This window comes from Colobus angolensis, unplaced genomic scaffold (assembly GCF_000951035.1).
Source record: "Colobus angolensis palliatus isolate OR3802 unplaced genomic scaffold, Cang.pa_1.0 Scaffold268, whole genome shotgun sequence".
Classification (NCBI taxonomy): Eukaryota; Metazoa; Chordata; class Mammalia; order Primates; family Cercopithecidae; genus Colobus; species Colobus angolensis.
The window spans coordinates 6,309,775-6,336,864 of record NW_012115910.1 but is presented as its reverse complement, the minus strand read 5'-3'; the positions used below and the strand labels follow the sequence as shown (position 1 = coordinate 6,336,864).

Sequence of the window (27,090 nt, the reverse complement as noted above, 5' to 3'; positions counted from 1 at the left end):
TATTTGTACATTTCCGGAGGCTTCACTGTTCAATGGCCCTGATTGAGAGCCGTGTTTGTTTGCCAGAGTCCTGACACCTGAATGTCTGCTTAATGACAGTTTCTGTTATCCCAGTTGGTTATTCCAGGTTTGTTATAAACTTGGTAGGTTTACTTACCTTTTAGATTCTTAGAGTTGATTTCCCTCTTCAATTATAGACCTGCATTGCTCATACATTAATGAACATCTCAAGCATGAGACACCTAGAGTGACAGAGTTTTTCTTACTTTCTTCCCCCTGGGGTATTGGCCTCTCAAGTCCTACCTGCTCTGGTAGCCCTGAATCTCAATTTTTATGTCTTCCAAAGACTAATAACAGCTTTTCTTAGCTCCTCTGCCTTTTAGCAGTCACTTCCTCCACAGTATCATTACTTCTTCTTCCTTATTTTATATGTGTGGCTAATACTTCAAGGAAAAACAAACAAAACACATGTCTCCTCTCAGTGAGTTTTTCTACTTTTTGGGACTTGAATCTTTAATCCCTAGTCTTTAAATAGATTTTTCTGCATTTTATCCAGCTGTTCCATTGTTTTATGGGCTATTGAAAACAACTCCCAGTTTAGCGTCAATTTTGATAATAAAGCACAAGGATAATACAGCACATGGATGGTATATTTGAAGCCACAGATAATATATACATTAACCTTTACAAATATTCCCCTATCCAGAAAACACTTGAAACTTGAGTTTCCAGTAGATATATATATATTTTTACATAACACATATAAACATTTTATGGTACCTACTTACATTTAACATTTATTCATTGTTTATCTGAATTACAAATTTAAGTGGATTTTTTTGTATTTTTTTTCTGGCAATCTTGATCTCTTTAGAAGGATGAATAAACAACAATACATTGGAATAATTATGATACAAAAACTGATTGGAGCACTATGGAAAGACTGTAACTAAAAATTATACATGGATATTTTTATTACTTAAATATAAGGGAATGCTTTTTTAAAAGTTGATACTCTGAAGACTTAAAAGTTAAAATTTTATGACACAGATGTGGAAACTGTCATGACAAATGCACTATCTGAATTTGAAAGATAGGAGAATATGAATGTAATAGAAACTGATGTAAAGGAAATTAAGTACCCAGTAGATCTTAAATTCTGTTTTCTCTTATATTTATCACATATAATAGAATTAAAAGTGCAGAATATTAAATTAGTGCTGCCAGTGATAAACTTGAGAAATTGTTTCATGGTGTAATTAGAAGCCATTGACTCGGTGAGTAAGAGAATGGTAGACAATGTGCAGGGTGGAGAGATTCATTTAAAATGTATAGCTTTTCCTGTGGGGCAGAGATATGGAACATGAAAAAAATGAAACAAAAACTACTGAAAAAGGTACTGAGTTGTGATTTTTGCTACAATATTTAAAGAGCTTGTAAGTTGTCACTTTCATTTTCACAACAGGAAAATACATTAAAAGCTAAAAATTATCAACTCTTGTTAGAGCCATCAGAGACTTGAGGTCACAGAGCAAATTGCTACCCCATACTGGACAGACAGTCAGGGGACCCCCTACAACCGTGGGTTCATATCCTTGGATTCAACTAACTGCACTGCAAAATATTCAGAAAAAAAGGGATGATTCTGTCTGTACTGAACATGTACAGACTTTTTCTGTTGTTAATATTCCCTAAAAAATACAGCATAAGCACTGTTCATATGGCATTTACAATGTATTGGGTATTATAAGTCATCAAGAAATTATTTAAAGTATTTGGGAAGATGTATGTAGGTTATAAGCAAATACTACACTATTTTATATAAAGGACTTGAGCATCTGTGGATTTTTAGTGTCCAAGGAGAGTCCTAGACCCATCCTCTGTGGGTACTGAAAATACTATAATAGAAGGAAGCACAGGACTGTGAATCAGGAGACCTAGAAGCAGAAGTCACCAGATGGAGCCAGGATCAGTAGGAACACATCAGCTGTAATCAAAAAGCGATGTAGGCTCAGTGTGGACTAACTTGAAAGTAGCCTTGGGGGCTCCTCACTAGTGAGTATTACCTGCAGGAACCCTACCAGGTTCTCAGTGTGAAGACTGGGGAAAAAATCCCTTTGTGCTTTCACCAGGAAGTAATTATATGAAAATATGCCCAGACCTCTCTGTAAGGCTTAGAAAGACCAGCCCTAAGGGGAAGCTGTTTTTCCAGAGCCTAACTGACCTGGGAAAAGGGGAATGCCCAGCTCAGGCACTAGAAGACTGAGACATGATTGTGAGAATAGACAACTCTTCGCCTCAACCAGCTCCTCACCACCACTTCGGTGGAGCTCCTGTGTAATAACCAAGGACTATAAGAACTACAAGCCACAGACTCTAAGATGGAATCTCTAGGCAAACTCAAAGACAATTGGATATAAACCCAAGGACACTAGAACTGACACCACTGAGACAGCCACCAGTAAGCACAACATAACTTCTCGTCAGATAAACTCAAACCTCACAGTAAAATCCCAAATGCAGCTTAACAGTAAAGGAACAGACATCATCCAAACTATGCCGTCAAATCACAATGGAATTAAACTAGAAATAAAAAATAGAAGGATAGCTTTAGACATCCTCAAATATTTGGAGATTAAACAACATATTTCTGGGTAACACATAGGTCAGAGAAATCAGAAAGGAAATTACAAAAATTAAATGAAAATGAAATTTAAACCTATCACAGTTTGTGGGATACAGCTAAAGTGGTGCTTAAAGGAAAATTTATGGAATTTAATGCATCTATTAGAAAAGATGAGAGACTAAAATAGATAATCTAAGCTTATACCTTACTAAACTAGAGGAAGAGGAGCAAGTTAAATTGAAAGTAAGCAGAAGAAAAGAAATGATACAAATTGGTGGAGAAATCAATACAATTGTAAAAAGGAAAATAATAGAGAAAAATCAATGAAACTAAAAGCTGAAATCAATGAACTAAAAGATGAAATAAATAAAATTGATCAACTCCTGGTGAGATTACCGATGAAAAAAAGAAAATACAAATTACTACTATTGAAAATCAAAGATGTCATCCTTACTAATCTCATGAACATTAAAATATTAATAAGGAAATATTTTGAGCAACTCTATGCCCACATCTTGAATAACTTACTTCAAATGGGCCAATTCCCTAAATATACGATTTACCCAAACACATACAATGAGAAATAGACAATCCAAATAGGTATATATCAATGAAAGAAATGGAATCAATAACTAATGACCATAAAAGCAAAAGCACTAGACTTAGGTGGTCTCACTGGTGAATCCTACCATTTAAGAAAGAAATGATATCAATTTACTAAAATGTCCTTTGAAAATAGATACAGAACAAATATGGTTTAACTGTTTTTATGAGGCCAGCATTACCAAAATACTGAAACCAGACAAGGACATTACAAGAAAGGAAAACTATAGCTAAGTGTCTCTTATGAATATACATGCAAAAATTCTCAACAAAGTATCAAATTGAATCTAACAATGTATGAAAAGAATTATATACTATGACAAAGAAGGATTTATTCCAGATAGGCAAGGTTCATTCAATTTTTGAAAATCAATTAATATAATCCATTACATCAACAGAATAAAAGGAAAAAATAGTTTGATCCTATTAACAGATGCATAAAAAGTTTTTTCACAAAAGCCAACACTCATTCATGATACTAACTCTCAGCCAACTAGGAACAGAAAGGAAATTCCTTAACTGGATAAAGAACACTGACAATAAACCTTCAAGTAATATCGTACTAAATCATGAGAAGCTAGATACCTTTCTCCTAAATTTGGGAACAAGACGAGAATGTCCTCTCTCTCCATTCTTATCTCAATACTCTGCCGGCAAGCAGTCCTACATAATGCAATAAGAGCAGAAAAGGGGCTTAAACTCCCACAGATTGGGAAGGAATAAATAAGACTGTTATTGTTTGTAGATGACATGATTATATATGTAGAAACTCCCAAAGAATTGTCAAAAAATGCTCCTAGAACTGATAAACATTTATATCAAGGTTTCAGGATACAACGTTTCATATAGAAAAGTCACATGTTTCCCTATATATCTACAATGAATAATTGGAATTTGAAATTTTAAAAACATATCATTTACATTAACAATTCCCAAAATGGAATACTTAGCTATAAATCTAACAAATTACGTGAAGAAAACTACAAAATCCTAATGAAATAAATGGAAAAAGGCTCCAAATAAATAGATATTCAATGTTTTGGGGTAGAAAGATTTAATATCAACAAGATGTTAGTTCTTCCCAACTTGAATGTTAGGTTTAACACAACCCCAGTCAAAATCCCAGTGTTACTTTGTGGATATTAACAAACTAATTTTCAAGTACATGTGGAAAGACAAAAGATCCATGACAGGCAACACAGTGTGGAAGAAGAACAAAGTCTGAAGACTGACATTACCTGACTTTGAGACTTACTGTAAAGGCTCAGTAACTTCAAGAGATAGCCCCACACCAATACAGTCAACTGATATATGAGAAGAGAACAAAGGCAATCATGTGGGAAAATCGTCATCTTTGCAACAAATGGTGCCAGAACAAATGGATATCCACATACCAGACAATGAATCTTGGCACTTAACTTATACCTGTGACAAAAATTAACTCCAAGTGGATCTATGACCTGATTGTAAAATGCAGATTATAGAAGTTCTAGAAAATAACATAGGATAAAATCTAGGTGACTTTGGATGTGACAATGTCTGTTTAGATACAATATGAAAAGCATGATCCATAAAAGAAAATGTTGGTAAGTTTGACTTCATTAAAGTATATTTCTGCTCTGCAAAAGACACTGTTAAGAGATTAAAAGGTCAATCCATAGACTGGGAAAAAAATTTTGCAGACCCATGTCTCGTAAAAAACTTGAATACAAAATACATAAAGTTTTGTATACATAAACTTGTATGCAAAATCCTTAAAATTAAACCACAAGAAAACACACAGTTAAAACATGGGTAAAAGATGTGAACAGATGTCTCACCAAAGAAGACAGATGCAAATAAGTTAATGATAAGATGCTCGACATCATAAGTCCTTGGAGAATGGCAAATAACAGCAACAATGCGATGCATCTCTATACCTAATAGAATGAATAAAATACAAAACACCGACAACACCAAATGTTGACAACAATGTGGAACAATAGGAACCCTCATTTGCTGCTGATGAGAATTCAAAATGGTACAACCACTTTGGCAGACAGTTTGGCAGAATCTTATAAAACTCAGTATAGTCTTTCCATCTGATTCAGCAATACATATTAATAAAAAAACCAGTTTTATTATGTATGTATGCACAGGAGTTTCACACAAAAAATAAGACTCAAGGAGCTTCCCAGATGATTGAGGCTTATACACTATATGAGGTTAAACAAAGCAAAAGGGATTTGGGGATCCTGGGCAGGGGAGGCCAGCTATGGGAAGGTGAGGGGAGGAAATGTATGCTGGATTAGGGTTGTCTCATTGCGCAGATAAGAGTCTCTCTGGTTCAGAGTTGTCTGGGAAAGTAGCTCTCTCTCTGGTAGGGAGACATCTTTACAAATGGAAATTTCGTTTGTAAATGTGAATTTCCTTTTCAAAAGAAGACAATTTATACTCAATTTTTAGGCAGTTAAGGAGAGGTAAAGAGCTTTTCCTGTGTCTTCTGGTCTTCCTGTGTCTTCAATTGCCTTTAGCTCAAAATAATGCATATGCCAAAGAGGTCTATTTTGGGGTGACTTCTTGTATTCTTCATTTCTCATGAATTGAACCTATTCTTGTGAAATGAACTAATTGTTTTAAATAAACTGCAGCGGACTTGTTATTGATGAGCCACATTTTAAAAATGGGTTGATGCCAGTTTGGGAAGCTGCTGTTCTCAGGCTGTGCTGCTTCTCTCTGCAGGGACGCCGTGGACCTGTCTTCTGCTGGCGCCGCAGGCGTGCTCATTGGCTACTGTCCCCAGCAGGATGCCCTGGATGAGCTTCTGACTGGTTGGGAACATCTCCATTATTACTGTAGCTTACGCGGGATTCCAAGGCAGTGCATCCCTGAGGTAAATCTCCCTGGGGTCTTCTAGATAAAGGGACCCATTGAGGAATGCTTGGTGACCACCTCTGGCTCCAAGGCAGCGCTCTCACCCTGTGAGAGAAGGAACTGTAGTAGCAGATAAACTTACCTGCAAGAGATTTTCCAATGTGATTATACTGAAGAAAACATTAAATAAATTTGCCTTATTTACGTTATATATTTAAAATGCATCTGTGTGAGGCAGTCATGTGGTCAGAGTTAAAACATAAATACATCATTTATAACTTTGTCTCCCCCTTGCTCTTTTCTTCCTCTCTGAATGCCTTTTACATTTATTGAACTACTAATTTGTATTCAGGAAGAAATATCACAAACTCTGTATTTTCAGGGCTTATGAAAGAGTGGGCACAAAATATGTGTGGAAACTGGGGGATTGTTGGAAGCAATGACTTCTTGATGAGTGGGCGGACAGATTCCTACTGCCAGGGGATTCCTTTCTGGGTGGCCTTAGGGGAATGAAGGAGTGGCAGAAACTGCAGACCTCCATACCCCCATCACTGCCTGTGACAGGAGAGAGGCAGGTGAGCAGCGAGAGAGCAAAAGACAGCTGCCACTTCTTCTGTGCGAGTAGAGGTCAGCGAAGCAGAGCAGACAGCATTGATTGACAGCTCAGGACATTGTACCGTGAGCCACCAAAATTGCAGTTATTTAAGCACATTTTTACCTTTTCCGCATCTCATTATAGAAAGTCTGGGGTGCGTGCTCCTCAGATTTCTGGATTCTGAACTACAAGCAGAAATAAGTGGCTTATGTGATGCATTTGCAATTAGATTCTGCGGGAGAGGGAACATTCTAGGACTCACAGGAGACAAAACTAATAGCCTTCGCCTTCACTGGTCCATGAACATTCATTCTCTGTTCTGTTTTTATAATGCTTCAGCGTTTGTTCTTATTCATGCTTTCTAACTTTAAGTGAAACTAAACAGAATGTCTGCACCTCATTGTAAGGACTCTGGCCCCTTTTCCCATCTCCTGTCTTAATAAAGCAAAGATAACTCACCACCCCACAGAGACGTGCTGGTTGTAGTTAAACAGTTATTGGCATCCATGAGTAATTGTTGTCTCAATTTTTAATCGGTGTTTATCTCTGTCAGCTCCTCCTTGTTAGTTTTTGATGAAAGAGGCGGGTGCTTGGCAAAGGCTTTAAGCTGGCGCTTTTGTTTTTTGAGGGAAACATGCTTATGAAAAAAGCTCTCATTAATGTAGTAAGAGTTGGTGCTTTCTGTCATTCAGGGCAATTGTGTCTTGATATTCAGCTGTCTTACAACTTTGTTTTTCTGAATTGTTCTACCAAGAAAAGTTATTTAAATGGTAACCAATTAGGAACTGCCTTCATTTCCTTTATACAACTGTAACTGATTCTGCAGACAGTATTGCTACTTGCTCTTGTTTCTAAGATGTCAGCACACTTTTGCATCTGTTCCCAAAGGAGTTAGCTCCTTTTCTGGAAAAAAATTCTCTCTTGTATATTTTTGGGGGATATTTAAGTTATAGAACAGGCATATCCATTCTGAGCTGCTTATCACAAGGTGTCCAGAAAGAATTATTATAAAATAATGGAAAACAGTAGTTTTATCTTTCAGTATTTATTCCGTGTCAGGTACTGTTCTAAGTATTTTACAGCAACCACATGAAGTAGATGCTTATTCCCATTTTACAAACTGAGAAATTAGACACAGTTTAATTGAGACACAGAGACACAGGAAAACTGAGACACCAGAGAAATTAGGCCATTTGCCCACGTTCACATGGCTAGTATTTGGCAAGGTTTTGCTTTGAAACCATATAAACCAGCTCCAGGGTACAAGTTCTTGACTAAGACATTACTCTGACATTTATTTTATCCAGGTTGTTAGTTCGATAAGATGGAATTCCTGGTGTATTAACAGTTCAGTCTTATTTTTATACCCCTGGGGTGGCCAAAGAAGTGGAAACTGTGTGGGGTTAGTGCATGACTTCTCCAACATGGAACTCCTCCTGCTGCCTGACTTTCCATTGGGCTGGAGTTGGGCTCAACATGTGCGCCTCACCTCCAGGCTTTCAGAGCTCACAGATATGGGGGTAATCTTTAGACACATCTGCTGCTCACCTTAGTTGTTTTCTTCAGGTTGCCATCTATTTTCATTGTAACATGGACAGCCACCATTGTATGTTCTCTGATTCTAGTGGAAGACCCTCTGTGCTTGCTGGGAGGCTCCTTTGTTCAGCCTTGCAGTCCCCTGTCCTCCCTCCCTGGGACCCTCAGAGCCCATGCTATGGCTGAGCCAGCCCACCTGTGCTCCACTTACTAGTCATTTCTATGTATGGTCAAATTGCTCACTTCCCCAACCTTTCAAAAGTTTGATGAGGTAAGAATAAGACGCCACTTCATAAAGCATGAATTTAGGTTCAGCAAGTTAACGTAATGATTTTCAATTTTCCCATGATTTACACTGCACAGTTTTGCGCAGTGTGTATATTTGAGCCTGAATTTAATTAACCTTGTATAACACGTTATATTAAGTTATATCACTTGGTTATTACCAGATGATGCAAGAGATGAGGGCTACACAGTCTGGGATGCTAGAGAAAATGTGTAAGAGTCCATCATGCTAGGTAGCTTTAATGTTAGTGTCATACCATAACAAACAAACAATACTTCTAAATGGCACGAGATTTGGCAAATTCTGCGTGTTAGTTTTCCCTGGTATAGAAGACGTATGGCCCCTCATATAGTTTTGTTAATACCTTCACATGCCTACCAGGGAATATCACTACTGTGTCTTGCTTCCCCCTATCTTCTCTAAAGGCATGACTTTTATCTTTAAGTTTTCTTCCATTCACACAGTCAGTTTAGCTAGAAGGAGCTAGAAGTTATAAGATAGTAGGAATGGGGACAGGAGGTCATCTTCAGAGGAAGGGCCAGGATAAACATTTCCATCTGAAATCCTTGGTTTCCTTTCCCTACTTTACTACTCATTTTGATCTTTAATCTCACAGAAAGTGTTGACCTGGCCATTATGCATGCTAGTGGAAACATTTTGGCTTTGGAGTCCAACAGATGTATGTGTGAATCTCAGGGCAATTTATTTTGGCCCCAGTGATGTTTATAGAAGTCCTGCTATGTGCCAAACATGAATAAGCACTGGGGCTTTGCATCCCAGTGCATATCCCATTGGGATTCATCCCAAAACGAATACATCCCCAAATGAAAGCATCCCAAAACAAATGCATTCCAATAACTTGCCTTAAGTGTGGTACAATTTCTAGAGTTTCATGAGAGAAAAATACTAAACTGCAGAGAGAGATTCTGTGAACTTTTGACATTTTGGGATTTTAGGCAGTATTTTGCCAACCAAGATTGCTAAGGCATTGCTTTTGCCATTACTTTGACAGTATTGCTGAGTGCAGAAAAGACTACAGCAAAATACTTCTTATTAGGCTATTTTCAGTTATTTTCTGACAACATGACATTCAGAAAACATTGGATCAAACTAATACATTTGCTCCTGTATACTCTAGAATCTTTCCTATGGTTAACCAATCCAGAATTTGCAGGCTGCAATATTTAACCTTTTGTGAAACTGGGAAAACATGACATCTGTTTCCTAACTTCATAAAAATGTGCAATAATAATTTGACAAGTTTATTCTAAATGTAACTTGCATTCTCGGGTGCATTTCTCCAGAACCAAGTGCTTATATTATTATTTTTTATTTTGTTTGTCAGTTTATCAGCTTTCATTTATGTATTGCTAATCTTTGAATAACATAGATGAGAGTAACTAAAAATTTCTTTCTAGTATATGCACACACACACATATTTTCATTCTCTTTTTCTTGTAATATTTATAGGTCTAAAAATAACCAAAAAAAATCGACTTCACAATTTGTCATTTTTGCCAACCTCACCACTGTTACTACAGCAGGTCTCCAAATAATGTTGTTTAGTTCAACATTGTTTCATTACAATGATGAGAAAAATAAAATTGATTTTCTGCCAGGACTACTGTCGGAGAGGAGTTTGCACGCTCTCCCCATGGCTACGTACATTTTATTCAGGTACACTTGTTTTCTGTCATGTCCCAAAGCTGTGTACCTTAGTTTCTTTGATGTGTCTAAATTGAGCCCATGTGGGTGAGTACATGTGGACATGTGAGTGCACCCTATGATAGAATGGAATGCTGTCCAGGGCTGTTACTGCCTTGTGCCCTGAGCTTCCAGGATAGACTCTGACCACCCTCAACCCTGAACTGGAATAATTGGGTAAATCATGTTTTTGTTAATCTTTCACAAATGTATGTGTAGCTCACATTTATTTCAGTGTTTGCTCTTAGAAGTGTTATTTTTATTTGGAAGTTTGGAGATGTTTTTGTGACCAGACACATGACAGGAACTTTTGTTTCTACCAATCAGCTTATGGTAAAACTGGTTTCATTAAATGTTGATTCAGTTAAAGCAGTCTCCAAGAACATATAGATGACATTAAGTAAGGACTGCGTTGGCTTTTTCCCAACAGATAAAGCTTTCTAATAGGGTCTATCATGCTCTTAGTTTTCTTCTCTTTTATGGGGACATGTGCCTCCTTCTCCAGGAAGCCTTCCTGGTCTCCTTCCTTCATCTCTCATTATGAGTGTTTATCTAGCACTGATTTACACTTCTTGGCCATTCTTCTCTGAGAAAAATTTGGATGAAGCTACATTACTACTTCTGTTATCTAATTCCTGAAATGCCAGGCATTTATATTTCTTCATTTATATGACCTTCTCTTAATATTTGTGTGTGTTTGCTTGTGAGGAATAAAATGTTTTGTTTTGATATTTTAGAATTCGCTTAAGTGGATTTTATTCAACTTGTGATAATTGAAATAATTGGTCTGAATGGAGCCAGGAAAAAGGATGATTCATATAAAACATTCTGGGGAAAATGACTGTACTTTCAATAAGACCAACTACTGGCCTTGATAAGATTTTCTTAGGCAGATAGGAGGAGATTAAATATTTCATCTTTATGTGTCTTTGGGGCCTGGAAATCTGCATTTCCTAGAATTATACTATTTCACCATAAGACCAGTCCTTGACCCTCTTCATTCATCTGCAATATATTTTGAAGTTGTACAAGTAAAGCCATATAACACTTTCTGTTGAAAGATTTTATTGGGCGACATAATGATTATCCTAATATTTGTAGAGGTTCTTAATGCTTCATTATCCTTCATTACCCTGTTATTATCCTAACTTTTATGCACTTTTCAAAAAGAGTATACACGTTAGTTTATATTTATTTAGTTATTTGGGATGCACAATTATTAACCCATCTTTTTAGTCCTAAGGAAGTTTTCCCTCTTCTCCTAAATTTGAATTAAAGTATGATCTTGGTCAATTTGGCTAAATGATGACATCTAAAAAATGAATCTATATTAATACTTCTATGGTCATAAGAGTTAAATAAAATTGTTTGCAAAATTTTTAAATTATGCTAAGTTGGAAATGAAAAAGTTGCTTACCTTGGACCCCAAGAAGAATTAATCCAGCATAGGAGACAGACTGGAAGCAGAAAATGTAGTGTGGTACAAATTACAGTGGGAAATGCTAAATGAAAGCATTCTATAGACACATAATACACAGAAGAGGTGACACATACAACACACAGAAGAAGTGACAATTATTTTTTCTGATGAGAGATATGGGCTGGGCCTTCTAGGATGTGGGACAAGCTGGCAGGGTGGAAAGCAGGGAAGAATAAAGAAGCTGTGAACCCCAGGCTTTTGGGTACAGTCTGAACTCCCCTGTGGCTGGTGGGGGGGTGAGGTTTGACAAATGCTGCCACCATCCTTGGGACTTGGCAAAGTGGTTTTCAGCAGTTGCAAATAAGAAACATTTCCCATTCCCCTCCCCACTTCTAGTTACTTTATAAACCAAACTCTGAGTTTGCAAACATTAACAGTGGCTTCTCAATGTGAAAGGGTTATTTCTTTCCCTGTGTTAATATTGAAAATTCCCTCCAGCCATAAAAATGAACAAAATCACATCCTTTGCAGCAGTGTAGATGCAGCTGGAGGCATCATCCTAAGCAAATTAACACCAGAACACAAAACCAAATACATGTGCTTTTATTTATATCAGGGAGCTTAACATTGGGTACACATGGACACAAATATGGCAGCAGTAGACACGTGGGAATCCAAAAGTGTGGAGGGAGGGCATAAGACTAGGGGTGAAGAACTACCTGTTGGGTTCCGTGCTCACTACTTGGGTGATGGATCATTAGAAGCCCAAACCTCAGCATCACACAATATACCCATGTAACAAACCTCCAGTTAAAGCATTAATTGGAGGCAACATTTGTCAACAGCTATAATAGACACCCGGAATCTAAAATAATAAAGAAAGTGTTCTACTTCGGTTGTCTTCTCCCTTTAAGTTTTGACACTTCTTTCCATTAGTTTCATTCCTATTTATTTCCTTCTCAGTTTTCTTTTTCGCATACCCGTCTCTGCTCACCTTAACATGGGTATTTATCTGAACCTCCAACCTCGAGTGTGTTTCTTGCCCACCTTGCTCCCTGAACTCTAGATGTGATTATTTTGACCGTCATTTAGATGTCTCCAGCCACAGAAAACTCCCACCTGTTCACTCTCAATTTCTGCCTGTATGGTGAAGGGGGATGTTTCAGGAGATGTACTTGATTGTATGTGTGAAGATGAGCAGGGTTAGTGGGAGGGAGAAGCAGGAGTGAGGACTGAGACCAGGTTTCTGGTGGGCACTTTGGTGAATGCTGGTGTGCACATGCATATTCCTCTCTTCCAGGTTGCTGGAGATCTCATCAGGCGCTTACACCTTGAAGCCCATGCAGACAAACCCGTAGCCACCTACAGTGGGGGAACCAAGCGGAAACTCTCTACAGCCCTGGCCCTGGTGGGGAAACCTGACATTCTTTTATTGGTGAGTAGAGGAATGTCAATGTCTTGGAATAAGACACATATTGCATATTGATTTATAAACTGATTTTAAGAGTTTTTCTGAGAAGTAACTTCAGAACTTGCAAAGCTGGTTCTACAAACTAGTAAACCGTTTTGCCGTAAGCCAACATTTCCCAAACATCATTTGAATTTTACAGAAATAAAACACTTACCTTTTGCTAGATTCACTTATATTCATCAAACTGAAAATTCTATAAAATTTTAACATTAAAACAGTGTTTTAAAGATTATTAGAATTCATCTGTAATCTGAAAACCATTATGTTTTCCTCTAGAATATTGGTTTTATGTCTTTTTCTCTGTATAGATGTATGTTTATCACAGCAGTAGTGACACCTGTCATAGTGAATCTTGAAGATGGGTGTTGAGAGTGAAGGCTGGCTATGATGTTGAGAGTAGGAAGAAAACTCCAGCAAGAGGGTAGAGTATATGCAATGGTCTTGAGACAAGGTGGTCTGTAATCAGTCTGGGAACTGCGATTAATTTGATTTGAATGTATCAAAGCATTAATTGGAGGCAACATTTTTCAAGAAATGGAGTTAATTGTCTTGCATTTCATAAAACAGCTATAATTGTTAATACAAGTAATGCCATTGAAAGAATAAATAAAGGCTATTGTTACATGCCATAAATTGGATTCTAATCACTAGAATGCATCTTTGGACTTCACACCAGTAGAGAGTCTGAGGGGTGTCAAAAAGTATGGAAAACAAAACAGATTCCTTTTTTTCTATCTTTCTTCATCAAATCAATACACCCTTTCAGTGGGGTAGTAAATGGGAATTGAGAAGGTCTGTGTTAGAAAATGGTCTCATCATTTGCTGGTTGTTTCCTGGAAACTCACTTGAATATTCTTTTTAGGTGCTGTAAATTTGCTTTTGCAATGTTCAAATTCCTGGACCATTGTATATAGTTTCATATTCCGGAATCTGATAATAAAAACTACCATTTGCACAATCCTGAAGTTCACAAATTGCATTTTATTTTCAACACAAGGCGGGATTATGTTGAGTAGTTAACAATATGTGGGCGTTCATTACTTTCTATGGAATTTCCCTTTGCCCAGCCCCTTACAGTGCATCTCCTCAGTTGGATGAAGGGGCCGCTGCTCTATAGCCATGACCTGGTTCACTGCAGACCCTGACATGCTTTTCTTTGATACATCCTTGCTCTCAGCTTTCCGTGGATGCCCAAACCTGTGGCACAGTGGTCAAGGTGGGGACCCAGAGTCTGACTGACAAGCATTGAATTTTGCTTCTGCAGCCACCCAACACTTGGCCTTGTATGTTCTATGCCTGCTTCCTTCTCATCTGAAAATTGTCCTGATAATAATGTCTGTCTCATGGAGTCATTGAAAGCAGTAAATAAAATAAATTACGTTAAGCATATAGCCCAGTATCCAGCAGACGGTAAACCACAGTAACTATTTGTGACTGTGATGATGGTTACCATTCAGAGCAATAGGTTAAAGAGATTTGTTGCTGGGCCTTTGGAGTTCTCAACAGAGAGACTAGAAGTGACTCTCAGAGCTGACATCAAGGAGGGAATCAGAAAAACATAAATTACACATCCAACTCTTGTGCTGAGCATTGCATGATCACACCTTTTATTTACTTATTTTTATAACCAATACACATATATTGCTTGATTTGCAGAAAAGACTAGATATTTATTTTTCTGTTCAGTGCTTCTCCCCCAACCCCTACTGCTTCCCATCTGTTTCTTTCTTTGGGGAAGTTTATGACCCTAAGCACTTAAGAAATATGTATTTAGTACTCCCTGGCTAATAAAAGCACAGAAATACATCTTACAGTTTGGCAAGATTTCTCTAGAAGTGGTTCATATAAGAAATGCTTTGGTGTCTATTGAAGGAGAAAGCTTCAAGTTCTAAGAAATATCAATTTATTTGATGTTGCTAAATAAATGAAGCCTTTTTCTGCTATCATATGTCTTCCTAGGGCATATCATTCTGAAATTTTATGGAGGTTGAAAATTCATTTTAAAAACATCAAGGTTGGCTTACCTAGCCAGATCATGAGGGAGAACCAACCTGGCGTGAAAATATAGCCCAATTCCCCACCTCCCAGTTTTATGGAGGTATAATTAATAAAAATGGTATATATTTAATGAATTCAACATATGTTGATATACATAAATATTCTGACGTGATGACTACAAACTAATTAACATATTGATGATGTCATATAATTGCCATTTTTTTTTCCCTGTGTGTGATGAGAACACTTAATATCTACCCTCTTAACAAATTTCAAATATGTAATACAGCATCATTACCTACAGTCCCTCTCTTAGTCAACAGACTGGGTAATTTATGAAGAACAGAGAACAGACATTTGAGTTTTGGAGTCTGGGAAGTCCAAGATCAAGGTACTGCCAGGTGCAGGTGCCTGCTGAAGGTGCCAACCCTGCTTCCAAGATGACCACCTGAACCCTGTGCCCTCCAGAGGGGAGGAATACATATCCTCACAAGGCAAAAGTCAGAATGGCAAAAAGAGGTGAAGGTCCTTCATCAGGTGCTTTTATAAGGTCACTTAACCTTATAAACTCGTTCACCTCCCAGTGGTCACACTTTTCAATATTGTTTCATTAGGGATTGAGTTTTAACAAGAATTCTGTAGGGGATGAAACATCCAAACGATAGCAGCCCTGTATGCTGTATATTAGGTCTCCAGAACTTGTTTGTCCTGTGTAACTGAAATTTTCTGCCCTTTGACAAGTATCTCCCCATTTCCACAGCCTGGCACCTTTCTACTGTCTCTTCCTATGTGTTCAACTTTTTAATATTTCATTAAGAAGTAGTGTTTTTCCATGCATGGCTTATTTCACTTTATGCTTGGCATAAGTCCTCCAGATTCACTTACGTTGTTGAAAATGGAAGGATTTCCTTATTTTTCAAGCAGAATAATGTTTCATTACACACACATACACCCAGAGAAGAGAGAGAAAGAGAAAGAGAGAGAGACAGAGACAGAGAGACAGAGACAGAGAGAGAGAGAGAGACAAGGAAACAGGGAGAGAGAGAGGAAGAGAGAGAGAGAGAGAGAGAGAGAGAGAGAGAGAGAGAGAGACACATTTTCTTTTCCCATTTGTACACTTAGGGATGCTTAGGTTGTTTCTGTATCTTGACTTTTGTAAATAATGTTGTCATGAATATAGCACTTGCAGATACGCTTCCAGATATTGATTTTATTTCCTTTGGATACACACACAGGTGTGAGATTACTGAATCAGGTGGTAGTAGTATTTTTAATTTGCAGAGGAACCTCCACACTGTTTCTCACAGTGCGTGTACGTTTACATTCCCACCAATTGTGTATGAGGGTTCACTTTTCTCCGAATCCTTGTCATTGCTGGTTATCTTCTGTCCTTTTAACAATAGCTATTCTAACGAGTACAAGGTGATATCTCATTGTCGTTTTTATTTACATTTCCCTGATTATTAATAATGTTGAGCATCTTTTCATATACCTATTGGCCATTTGCATGTCTTCTTTTGAGAAAAGTCTGTTCAAGTTTTTTGTCTATTTTTAATTATTATTATTTTGCTATTTAGTTTTATGAATTCCATATATAGGATGTAACCCCTTATTGGATATATGGTTGCAAATATTTTATCCCCCTCTGTAGTTTGCCTGCTTTGTTGATATTTTCCTTTCTTGTGCAGAAACTCTTTTCATTTGAAACAGTACCACTGTATGTTTGCTTCTGTTTTCTCTGCTTTGGTGTCATATCCAACAAACAAACAAACAAAACATTGCCAAGACCAATGTCAAGGAGCTTTTCTTTTTTTTTCTTTTTTTTTTTCCTACAAGTTTCTTGGTTTCTGATCTTATGTTTAAATCTTTAATACATATTCAGTTGATTTTTGTGTATGGTGTAAGATAAGGACCCAGTTTTAATTTTTTTTATGTAGATATTCAGTTTTCCCAAAGCCATATATTGAAGAGACTGTCCTTTTCCCAGTTTTAATTTTGGTGTGTTTGTCAAAGATTAATTGACTATATGTGTGTGGGTTTATTTCTGTACTGTCTGTTCTTTTCTATGAATCTATATGTCTGTTTTTATACAAGTACCATACTTTTTAAATTACAATAGCGTAGTAGTATAGTTTGAAAATAAGAAATGTGAGGCCTCCAGCGCTGTTCTTCTTGCTTAATTTAGCTATTTGTGGTCTTTTGTTGTTGTTGTTGTTTTTATAAATTTAGGTATTCTGGTTTTCTATTTCTGTGAAAAAATTACAATGGAATTGTAGGAATAGCACTGAGTCTGTAGATCGCTTTGGGTAATATGGACATTTTAAAATATTAATTCTTTCAATCCATGTACATGGATAGCTCTCCATTTATTTGTCTTCAATTTCTTTAATCAAAATGTTATAGTTTTCAGTATACAGATCTTTCACTTTCTTTGTTAAAATTATTCCTAAGTATTTTATTCACTTTGATCTTACTGTAAATGAAATTGTCTAAAATATCCTTTTCTGATAACCCACTGCTATTTTATGGAAGCAAAATTGATATTTGTCTGTTGATTTTGTATCATATGACTTTATTGAATCTGTTTATTAATTCTAATGGATTTTTTTGGTGGAGTCTGTAGTGTTTTCTGTATATTAGATCATGCTTTTGGAAAGATGATTTTACTTATTCCTTTTTGATTTGGATGCCTTTTCTTTGTCTTGACTAAGTGCTCTGGTTAGGACTTCTAGTATTATGTTGAGTAAAAGTGGCTAGAGTGGGCATTCTTGTCTTGTTCTTCTTAGATTTGAAGTTTTTAGCTTTACACTGTTGAATATTATGTTAGTTGTGGGCTTATGATGTATGGCCTTTTATTCTTTTCTTATTTCTGCTAACTTTGGGCTTAGTTCATGTCTTTATCCAATTTCTTCAATTGCAAAGGTAGGATATTTATTTGAAATCTTTCTTTTTTCTTAATGTTGATGACTTCTTCCTCAAACCTGCTTTTACTTCATCCCATAAGTTTTGTTTTGTTTCCATTTTCATTTGTCTCAAGATACATGTATTTTTTAAAATTTTCTTTTTAATTTCATTTTTGACCCATTGGTTGTTCAGGAACATATTGTTAATTTACATGTATTTGTGAATTTTTCGGTTTTCCTCCTTATTAATTTCTAGTATCATACCATGTTGGTCTGAAATGATACTGGATATGATTTCAATTTTTAAAAATTGTTTAGACTTGTTTTGTGGCCTAATATATGGTCTCTCCTGGAGAGTATTTTATGTGTGCTGAAGAAGAATGTGTATTCTGCTGTCGTTGGGTGGAATGTTCTGTGTATGGCTGTTAGGTTCATTTGGTCTAAAGCATAGTTCAAGTACGTTGTTTCCTTATTGATTTACTGTCTGGTTAATCAACGTATCATTGAAAGTGGAGCCTTGAACTCCCTATTATTATTGTAGTCATGTCTTTTACTCCTTTCAGTCCTGTTAATATTTGCATTACATATATAGCTACTCTAATATTCAGTGCATATCTATTTACAATTACTCTTTTATCATTTTATAATAAATTGACCGTTTTATTATTGTATTTTCTCTTTTTACAGTTTGTGACTTAAAGCATATTTTGTTTGACATAAATATAGATAAACATGCCCTCTGGGTCATCATTTGTTTGGAGTATCTTTCCCTATTGTTTCACACTCAGTCTATGTGTATCAAAAAAAACTTTACTAAGTCTCTTGCAAACAGCATAAGGTTGGATCTTGGTTTTTAATCCTTTCATTTACTTTGTGCCTTTTGATTGGCAAATGCTGTCTATTTACAGTTAATGTAATTATTAATAGGTAAGAACATATTCTTGACATCTTGTCAATTGTTTTCTGGCTATTTTTAAAGCTATTTATTCTTTTTATCCTCTATTACTGATTTTCTTTTAATTTGATAATTTTTTTATGTGTTGGTATGTTGGTATGCTTTGATCCATTTCTCTGGTTTTTTTTTTTTCTTTTGTGTGTGTGTGTGTGTGTGCATCCACTGTAAGTTTTTTATTTGTGGTTACCAAGTATCTATATAAAACATCTTATAGTTACAAAAGTCTATTTTTAACCTGATAGTAACTGAACTTATGTCACATTTAAAAAAACTACACTTTTACTTCCAACCATCTCATTTTATGTTTTAGATGTCACAGTTTGCAGCTCTTTATATTGTGTTTCCATTAAAAAATTATTGTAGCTATAGTTATTTTTAATACTTTTTTGTCTTTTAATCTGAATATTACAGTTAGAAGTGATTTACACACCAACATTAAAGCATTAAAGTATGCTGAATTTGGCTATATACTTAACTTTACTGTGAGTTTTATAATTCCATGTTGCTAATTAGAATCCTTTTATTTTGTTTTGAAGAACCCCCATTAGCATTTTTTTTTTAAGACAGGTGTTGTGTAAATGAACTCTTTCAGCTTTTGTTTGGGAAATTATTTTTCTTTTTTTTATTTCTGAGGGGCAGCTTTGCTGGGTAAAGTAAGTAAAGTATTTTTGATTTGGTAGGGTTTTTTCTTTCATTAGCCCACTCTTTCCCCGTCCTGGAGATTTCTTCTGAAAAATCCACTGATAGCCTTGTTCATGTATGTAATGAGCCTTTTTTTTTTCCCTCTTGTTGCTGTGAAAATTCTGCTTTTCATTTTTGACAGTTTGATTATTGTGTATCTCAGTGAAGAATTCGTTGGGTTGAAGCTATTTGGAACTTTTAAGCTTCATATATCTCAGTGTTCAAATATCTTTCTCTTTATCCAAATTTGGGAATGTTTCAGCCATTATTTATTTAATAAGCATTCTGCTGCCCCTTTTTTCTCACCTTTTTTTATTTTGTAAGTCTCATATTGTAAAAGTTAGGTCTCTGGATAATGTGCCACAAACCCTGTTAGGCTTTCTTTGTTCTTCTTAATTCTTTTTTTTTTTTTTTTTAATTTTCCTTGGCTGGATAATTTCAAATAATCTGCCTTCAAGTTCACAGATTTGTTTTTAATCTGCTTGATCAAATGTGCTTTTGGCATTCTCTATTATATTTTTTATTTCTTTTTATTTTTCTGCTCCAGTATTTCTATTTGGTTCTTTCCTATATACATAATTTTGATCTCTTTTTTGAATTTCTCTGGATGGGGTGAGAAAGTGGGACTCTTGGGTGGCATGCTGCGTGGATGGAGGAGTCAGGCTCCAGCTCTCTCATGCTCTCATTGCTCTCTCATGTTCCCCTATCATTCTGGCTTTGTTGAGCAGAGGTAACAAAACCAATTGGAGAGGTGCCTGTTAGAGCCAGAGCAGAGATTTTACTTTCACCTGAGATCTGGCCTCCCATGTCGTTGTGTATATTTCTATTTGTGTTTTTCAAATACTGATTACTCTGTATTGCCTTTCCTTCAGGATGAACCCAGCTCTGGGATGGATCCCTGCTCTAAGCGGTACCTATGGCAAACAATAATGAAGGAGGTTCGGGAAGGCTGTGCTGCAGTGCTGACCTCCCACAGGTGAGCTCCAGTTTCTCCTTATAGTCATTTCCTGAGCAAGACTGACTAACAAAGGTTAAGAAGGGCATTTAGGCCCCTGTACAGTGCTACACGTAGACATTTCTTAATCTTTACAGCACAATAATGGTGATATTGTTGTTAGCCCTTATTGTATAAATTGAGACTGAAACCATGAGGGATTACGTTGTATAACCAAGTTTATATAGCAAACAGGTGGCAGAGCTAGAATTTGAACCTAGTATTCTGTGTCCAAAGATGATATTCTTGCCTCATCCATTGCTACTGTTCGAGGATGAGTGCTAGACTACTGTTTTCAGGTCTTCCTGAAGGATCTTTCAGATCCTTTCCATCCAAGGCCTCTTATTTCAGCAGGTAAAATTAGCTGAACTAAAATACTTAACAGGTTACTGAATCTGGTTTAACATTTTCTTTATCACAGAATTAAGTTTGTAATTAGATTTCAAAACCATTGACTTCTTTTTAATTTTCTAATACACTGTTCTAGGCCACACAGAATTACAAATACAGATTTTATAAAACCTACTTATGGGAAGTGAGCAATGTAATTTAACTAATACAAATCATAATGATGTAATAAAGACCAGGCTTTAACGTTTAGACTTGTTTTGTCTTTATGCTTAAGTAAAATATACTGTCAAGATGTCAGGAGCTGCCAAAGATCTGACATTTTGCCCTTTTGCAAGCTGGCAAATTTAGCTTGATACAGTTTTACCGATGTTGACACAAGAAATGAGACTTCTGGGTCGGAGATGAAATACTTTATTGCTCACAGCAAAAACAGTAGCCAGAGTGTCAGCATGGTTTCTCATTGGTTCCCTAAATCCCAGTTTCTACTGGACTAATGGATGCCTGCACACATAGGAGAGGAATGCCAAATCTAGTGAAATTACCACCTTATAACATCTAATAAAGAAGTCAGCTCTTGGTTTGGGAGGAGGTGTCACTTCTTCCATGGTTGTTTGCTGCAAGCACAACTTTGAGAAATGGCCCAGGTAAAGAGCAGTTAGGGCCTTAGATTCTTGCAATTCATGGCAAGACATGTAGGAACACAAGGGACCCATGGAAACATGCTTCCCAACAGTCTAAATCATTCAGTCTATACTTGAATACCCCAGCTCTTGTTACCAGAAGTGATATAAAGCTAGCCCTATCATTTGAAATGTGAGATTTCTGAGAGGACCTCAGAAGACTTTGCTGATTACTACAGCATTATTAGTTTATGTAAAAATACTATTAAATGCTATAACTCAGCACGCATAATCCTATTATACATAAATCTTACAGCCATTTCCTGTAACAAGTATTAGTGGCTGCAAAGCAAATGTATTGTGAATAAATCAGCCATTCACACATTTCTCACATTGCTGCATGTCAAAGTAGACTTTTCTTTTTAATTTTCTGTCTTAATATTTCTATCTTTCTTTTTTTAAAAAAATCATTCACTGATAGGTTTGTCTATATTGCTTAACATTCCCCAATTTTCACTACCAGACTAAACTTTACACGTTGTTTTTTTAAGTATCACTTTCTGAAGTATAATTTACATTTCATATAACTTAACCACTATAAGTATGGAATTCTATGATTCTTTAGTAAATTTATAGACTTCTGTAAATGTCTATAAAATTCTGCAAATTTTCTAAGACCATAAATAAGTCTTAGAAAATTTCTGGCACATGCCCCTAAATTTTCTCATGCTTATTTTCAGTTAAATTAGCATTCAAGGCCAGGCGGGGTAGTTCACACCTGTAATCCCAGCACTTTGGGAGGCTGAGGTGGGCGGATCTCGAGGTCAGGAGATCAATACCATCCTGGCTAACATGGTGAAACTCGTCTCTACTAAAAATACAAAAAATTAGCCGGGCATGGTGGTGGGCGCCTGTAGTCCCAGCTACTCAGGAGGCTGAGGCAGGAGAATGGCATGAACCTGGGAGGTGGAGCTTGCAGTGAGCCGAGATTGTGCCATTGCACTCCAGCCTGGGTGACAGAGAGAGACTGCATCTCAAAAAAAAAAAAAAAAAAAAAAAATTCAAAACCTCCACCTAGGAAAACATTGATGGCTTTCTGCCTACATAAATTTGTTTTATATGGATATTTCGTTAACTGAATCATATAATCAGTAGTCTGCTGCCTCTGACTCTTTTTTTTATTTACTGTAACACTTTTAAAGTCTATCCATTGCATTTTGTGTCAATACCTTGCTCCTTTTCATTCTGAACAGTATCCCATTTTATAGCTATACCTCTTCTGTTTATCCATTCACTGGTTGATGAGCATTTGGGTTGTTTCCAGTATTTTGCTATTATGAATAACATGTTATGAACAGTCATATAAATGTCTTTGTATGTATAGACATGTTTTAATTTTTTTTTAATTTTTCTGAGTCAAGTTGCTAGGTTGAATAGTAAGTTGTATTTGATACTTTAAGAAACTGCAGAATGATTTCCCAAATTGGCCTTATCAGTATATGTTTCCAGCAACAATGATGAGTCTTCTTTATTCCATATCCTTGTCACTACTGTCTGTCTTTTTTGATTATAGGCATCCTAGTGAAGTTGGGTTTTAATTCACATTTTCCTAAGGACTAATGCTGTTAGAATCTTTTTATGTTCCTAATGGTTATTTGTATTAATTCTTTAGTGAAATATCTATTCCAATATCTCCTCCATCCTCCATTTTCTAAAAATGGCTTTATACTTTAGAATAGTTTTAGGTTCACTGTAAAATTGAGAGGAAGGTACAGAGATTTTTAAAATCCCTCCTTGCCTTCACACATGCATATCCTCCCCTATTATCAACATACAGCACAAGAGTGATACATTTATTAAAACTGATCAGCCTACATTGACAGCACGTCACCACCCCAATCCAGTTTACGTAGGGTTCACTCTTGGTGTTGGACATTTTACGGGTTCGGACAAATATCTAATAAGAAACCACCATTATAGTATCAGACAGAATTGTTTCTCAGCCCTAAAAATTTTCTGTGTTCCACTTACTCATCTCTCCTGCCTAATCCCTGGTAACCACTCATCTTTTTACTGTCTCCATAGTTTTACCTTTTCCACAGTGCCATATAGTTGGAATCATATAGTATGTAGTCTTTTCAGATTGACTTTTTGCATTAAGTTTCTCCCATGTCTTCTCATGGCTTGATAGCTCATTTCATTTCAATCCTGAGTCATATTCCACTATCTGGATGTACTACAGCTTATTTATCCACCCATCTGCTGAACCACATCTTGGTTGCTTCCAAGTTTTCACAGTTTTGAAAAAAGCTGCTTAAGGATCCGTGTGCAGTTTTTTGTGTGAACATATTTTCAACTCGTTTGGGTAAATACCAAGGAATGTGATTGCTGAATTGGATGGTAAGAGTATGTTAATTTTTGTAAGGGTCCTTTATTTTTTAATTGTTTTTTATCTATTATTTTTGAATTGTAATAGTTCTTTTTATGTAGCAGATATTCCTATATTCTGAATAGAAGTCCCTTGCTGGATAAATGATCTGCACATGTGTATATCCAGTCTATGGCTGTCTTTCCATTTTGTTAATGTCTTTCCATTTTCCATTGTCTTTGGAAGTGCAGACATTTTAAATATTGATTACATTCAGTTTATTGATTTATTTTTATATGGTTTGTGCTTTTGGTGTCTCATCTAAGAACTATTTGTTCAAATGAAGTCCTAGAGATTTTCTTCTATCTTTTGTAATCTAAAAATTGTAGAATTTTAGCTCTTATATTTAAGTCTTAAATATAAGAGCTAAAATTAGTATGAGAAAAGGATATAAATTCATCTTTATGCATGTTAATATCCAATTATTTCAGCACTCTTCCTTGAAAAGATGATCTTTTATCCCACTGAATTGTCGTAGCACCTTTATTGTATTATTTATGATGTGATTTATTTTGGAACTCTCAATTATTATCCATTGATATATATGCCTATTTTCTCGCCCAATAACATCATGTTGATTATGGTTGTTTTCTGTTAAGTTTTGTAAACAGTAAGTGTTATTCCTTCAGCTTTTTCCTTCTATTACAAAATGTTTCATTCTCTTGAAATATTTTTCAGTTTCTCTTGTGATTACTTCTTTGACCCTTAGTTTATTTAGAAGTGTTGTTCCATTTTCAAATACTTGGAGATTTTTAAGACTTTTTTTCTGTTATTCATTTCTGATTTAACTGTTGTAATTAGATAAAATATGTTGTATGATTTTCATCCTTTTAAATTTGTTAGGACTTTTTAATGGCCTACCAGAGGGGTTACCGTTTTTTTCTTTTTAAATAAAGCCCCATTATATATATATATTTGGTTTTGCAAGTCATATGGTGTGTCCTGCAGTATCCAGCTCCACTGCTGCAGTGTGAAAGCTTCCCCCAGCATTAGGTAAATGCATAATTGTGGTTGTATTCCAATAAAACTTTATTTATTCCTCTCCCCCACCCCCCACAAAATTGTGGCAGGCTGGATTTAGCCAATATGCTGCAGTTTTTTACTCCAGGCTTAACATGTGGTTTATCCTAGAGAATTGTCTATGCAAAGGAAAATGTATTCTATAGTATTTGGATGGAATATTGTATACACAGCAAGTTAGTTTTGACAATGTTGTTTAAGTATTCTGTATTCTTGTGGATTTTTCCCTGGATATTCTATCAATTACTGAAAATAAGATACTGAAATCTTCAAGTGTAATTGTTATATTTTTCTTTTCCTTCTTTAAATTCTGTCAGTTTTTGCTGCATATATTTGGAATCTGTATAGTTAGTGAATATGCGTTCTTAACTGTTATCATATTAATATTTTGACTTTCTTATCTTTATGAAATGTCTCTTTTTCACTCTAGCAACATGTTTTATCTTCAAGTCTATTTTGTTTCTTAAAATAGCCATTGCTTCTGTCTCTTGGGTAATGTTTGTATGGTATATCTTTTCATATTCTTTTACTTTCAAATAATTTGTGTCTTTGAATAGAAGGAGTGTTTCCTATAGATTGTGTATAATTGAATTGATATTGTTTTTTTCCCAATCTGACAATGTCTGCCTTTTGTGTGAGGTGTTTAAACTATTCCACATTTAATGTAATTATTGATATGGCTGAAGTAACATTGACTGTTTTGCTATTTTTTATATAATGTTTCCTGTGTTTCTTGTATCTCTGTTTCTACTTGACAGTCTTATATATTAAATGAGTAATTTGAAGTATTCTGTATTTGATGTCTTATCTATTTTTTTAATTATGTTCTTACTGGTTAGTCTAAGGATGATAGTATATCACTTGATGCTAACTTAATTCTGGAAAAGAATTGTAATCTTGCCCTAATATGGCTTTATTTCCTCTGTTTTTCTTTTTGTTATTATTACCATATACATTACATTTTTTATGCTCTAAATCCAATAAAGCGCATTATAAGTTTCACTTTACTCAATTTTGAATTTTTAAAGAAGATAAGAAAATATATGAAAAAAGATATACACAGTCTTAAATAGTAATCCATATGCAATTGTCATTTCTGATGCTTATCTGTCCATATGAAAAATGTGAGAAAATTTTGGCTATTATTTACTCAAATAGTTTTTCTGGCCCTATCTGTCTTTCCTTTTCTTTTGGTCTTCCATTACATGTATGTTGAAACTCTGATGTTATCGCACAAGTCTGAGTTGTTGGTCATATTTTTAGTCTTGTTTTTCTCTATTTTTGAATTGGGTAATCTTTATTGATCTATGTGTTCACTGATTCCTCTGCCATTTTGAATCTGGTGTTGACTCCGCTAGTGAAGTTTTCATTTAATTTCTTGTAATCTTTAACTGAAAGATTTATTTTTGGTTCTTTTTTATATTTTTTATCCCCTTCTTCAGAATCCCTATTTACTGATTTTGTTGTCACACTTTTCTTTAATTCTTTTTTTTTTTTTTTAATTCTTAAAGTTCTGGGGTACATATGAAGAACGGGCAGATTTGTTACATAGGTATACATGTTCCATGGTGGTTTGCTGCACTCATCAACTTGTCATCTATATTAGGTATTTCTCCTAATGCTATCCCTCATACAGCCCCCCCCCCACTCCCCAACAGGCCCCTGTGTGTGATGCTCCCCTCCATGTGTCCATGTGTCCTCATTGTTCAACACCCACTTATGAGTGAGAACTTGCTGTGTTTGGTTTTCTGTTCTTGTATTACTTTGCTGAGAATGATGATTTCCAGCTTCATTCATGTCCCTGCAAAGGACATGAATTCATCCTTTTTTATGGCTGGATAATATTTCATAGTGTATATGTGCCACATTTTCTTTATCCAGTCTATCATTGATGGGCATTTGGGTTGGTTCAAAGTCTTTGCTATTGTGAACAGTCCCTCAATACATATGTGTGCATGTGTCTTTATAGTAGAAAGATTTATAATCCTTTGGGTATATACCTAGTAATGGGATTGCTGGGTCAAATAGTATTTCTAGCTCCAGATC

The 27,090-nt window shown here is 35.7% G+C and overlaps 1 protein-coding gene across 1 annotated transcript in view; it reads left to right on the top strand.

Moving 5' to 3' along the window:
* ABCA13 (ATP-binding cassette, sub-family A (ABC1), member 13) overlaps positions 1-27,090 on the top strand; it is a 502,078-nt gene that overhangs the window by 426,512 nt on the left and 48,476 nt on the right. The window contains exons 56-58 of the mRNA XM_011947569.1: positions 5,951-6,101; positions 12,924-13,058; positions 20,504-20,607. Coding sequence (XP_011802959.1) covers positions 5,951-6,101; positions 12,924-13,058; positions 20,504-20,607 — 390 coding nt within the window. The remainder of the gene's footprint in view (positions 1-5,950; positions 6,102-12,923; positions 13,059-20,503; positions 20,608-27,090) is intronic.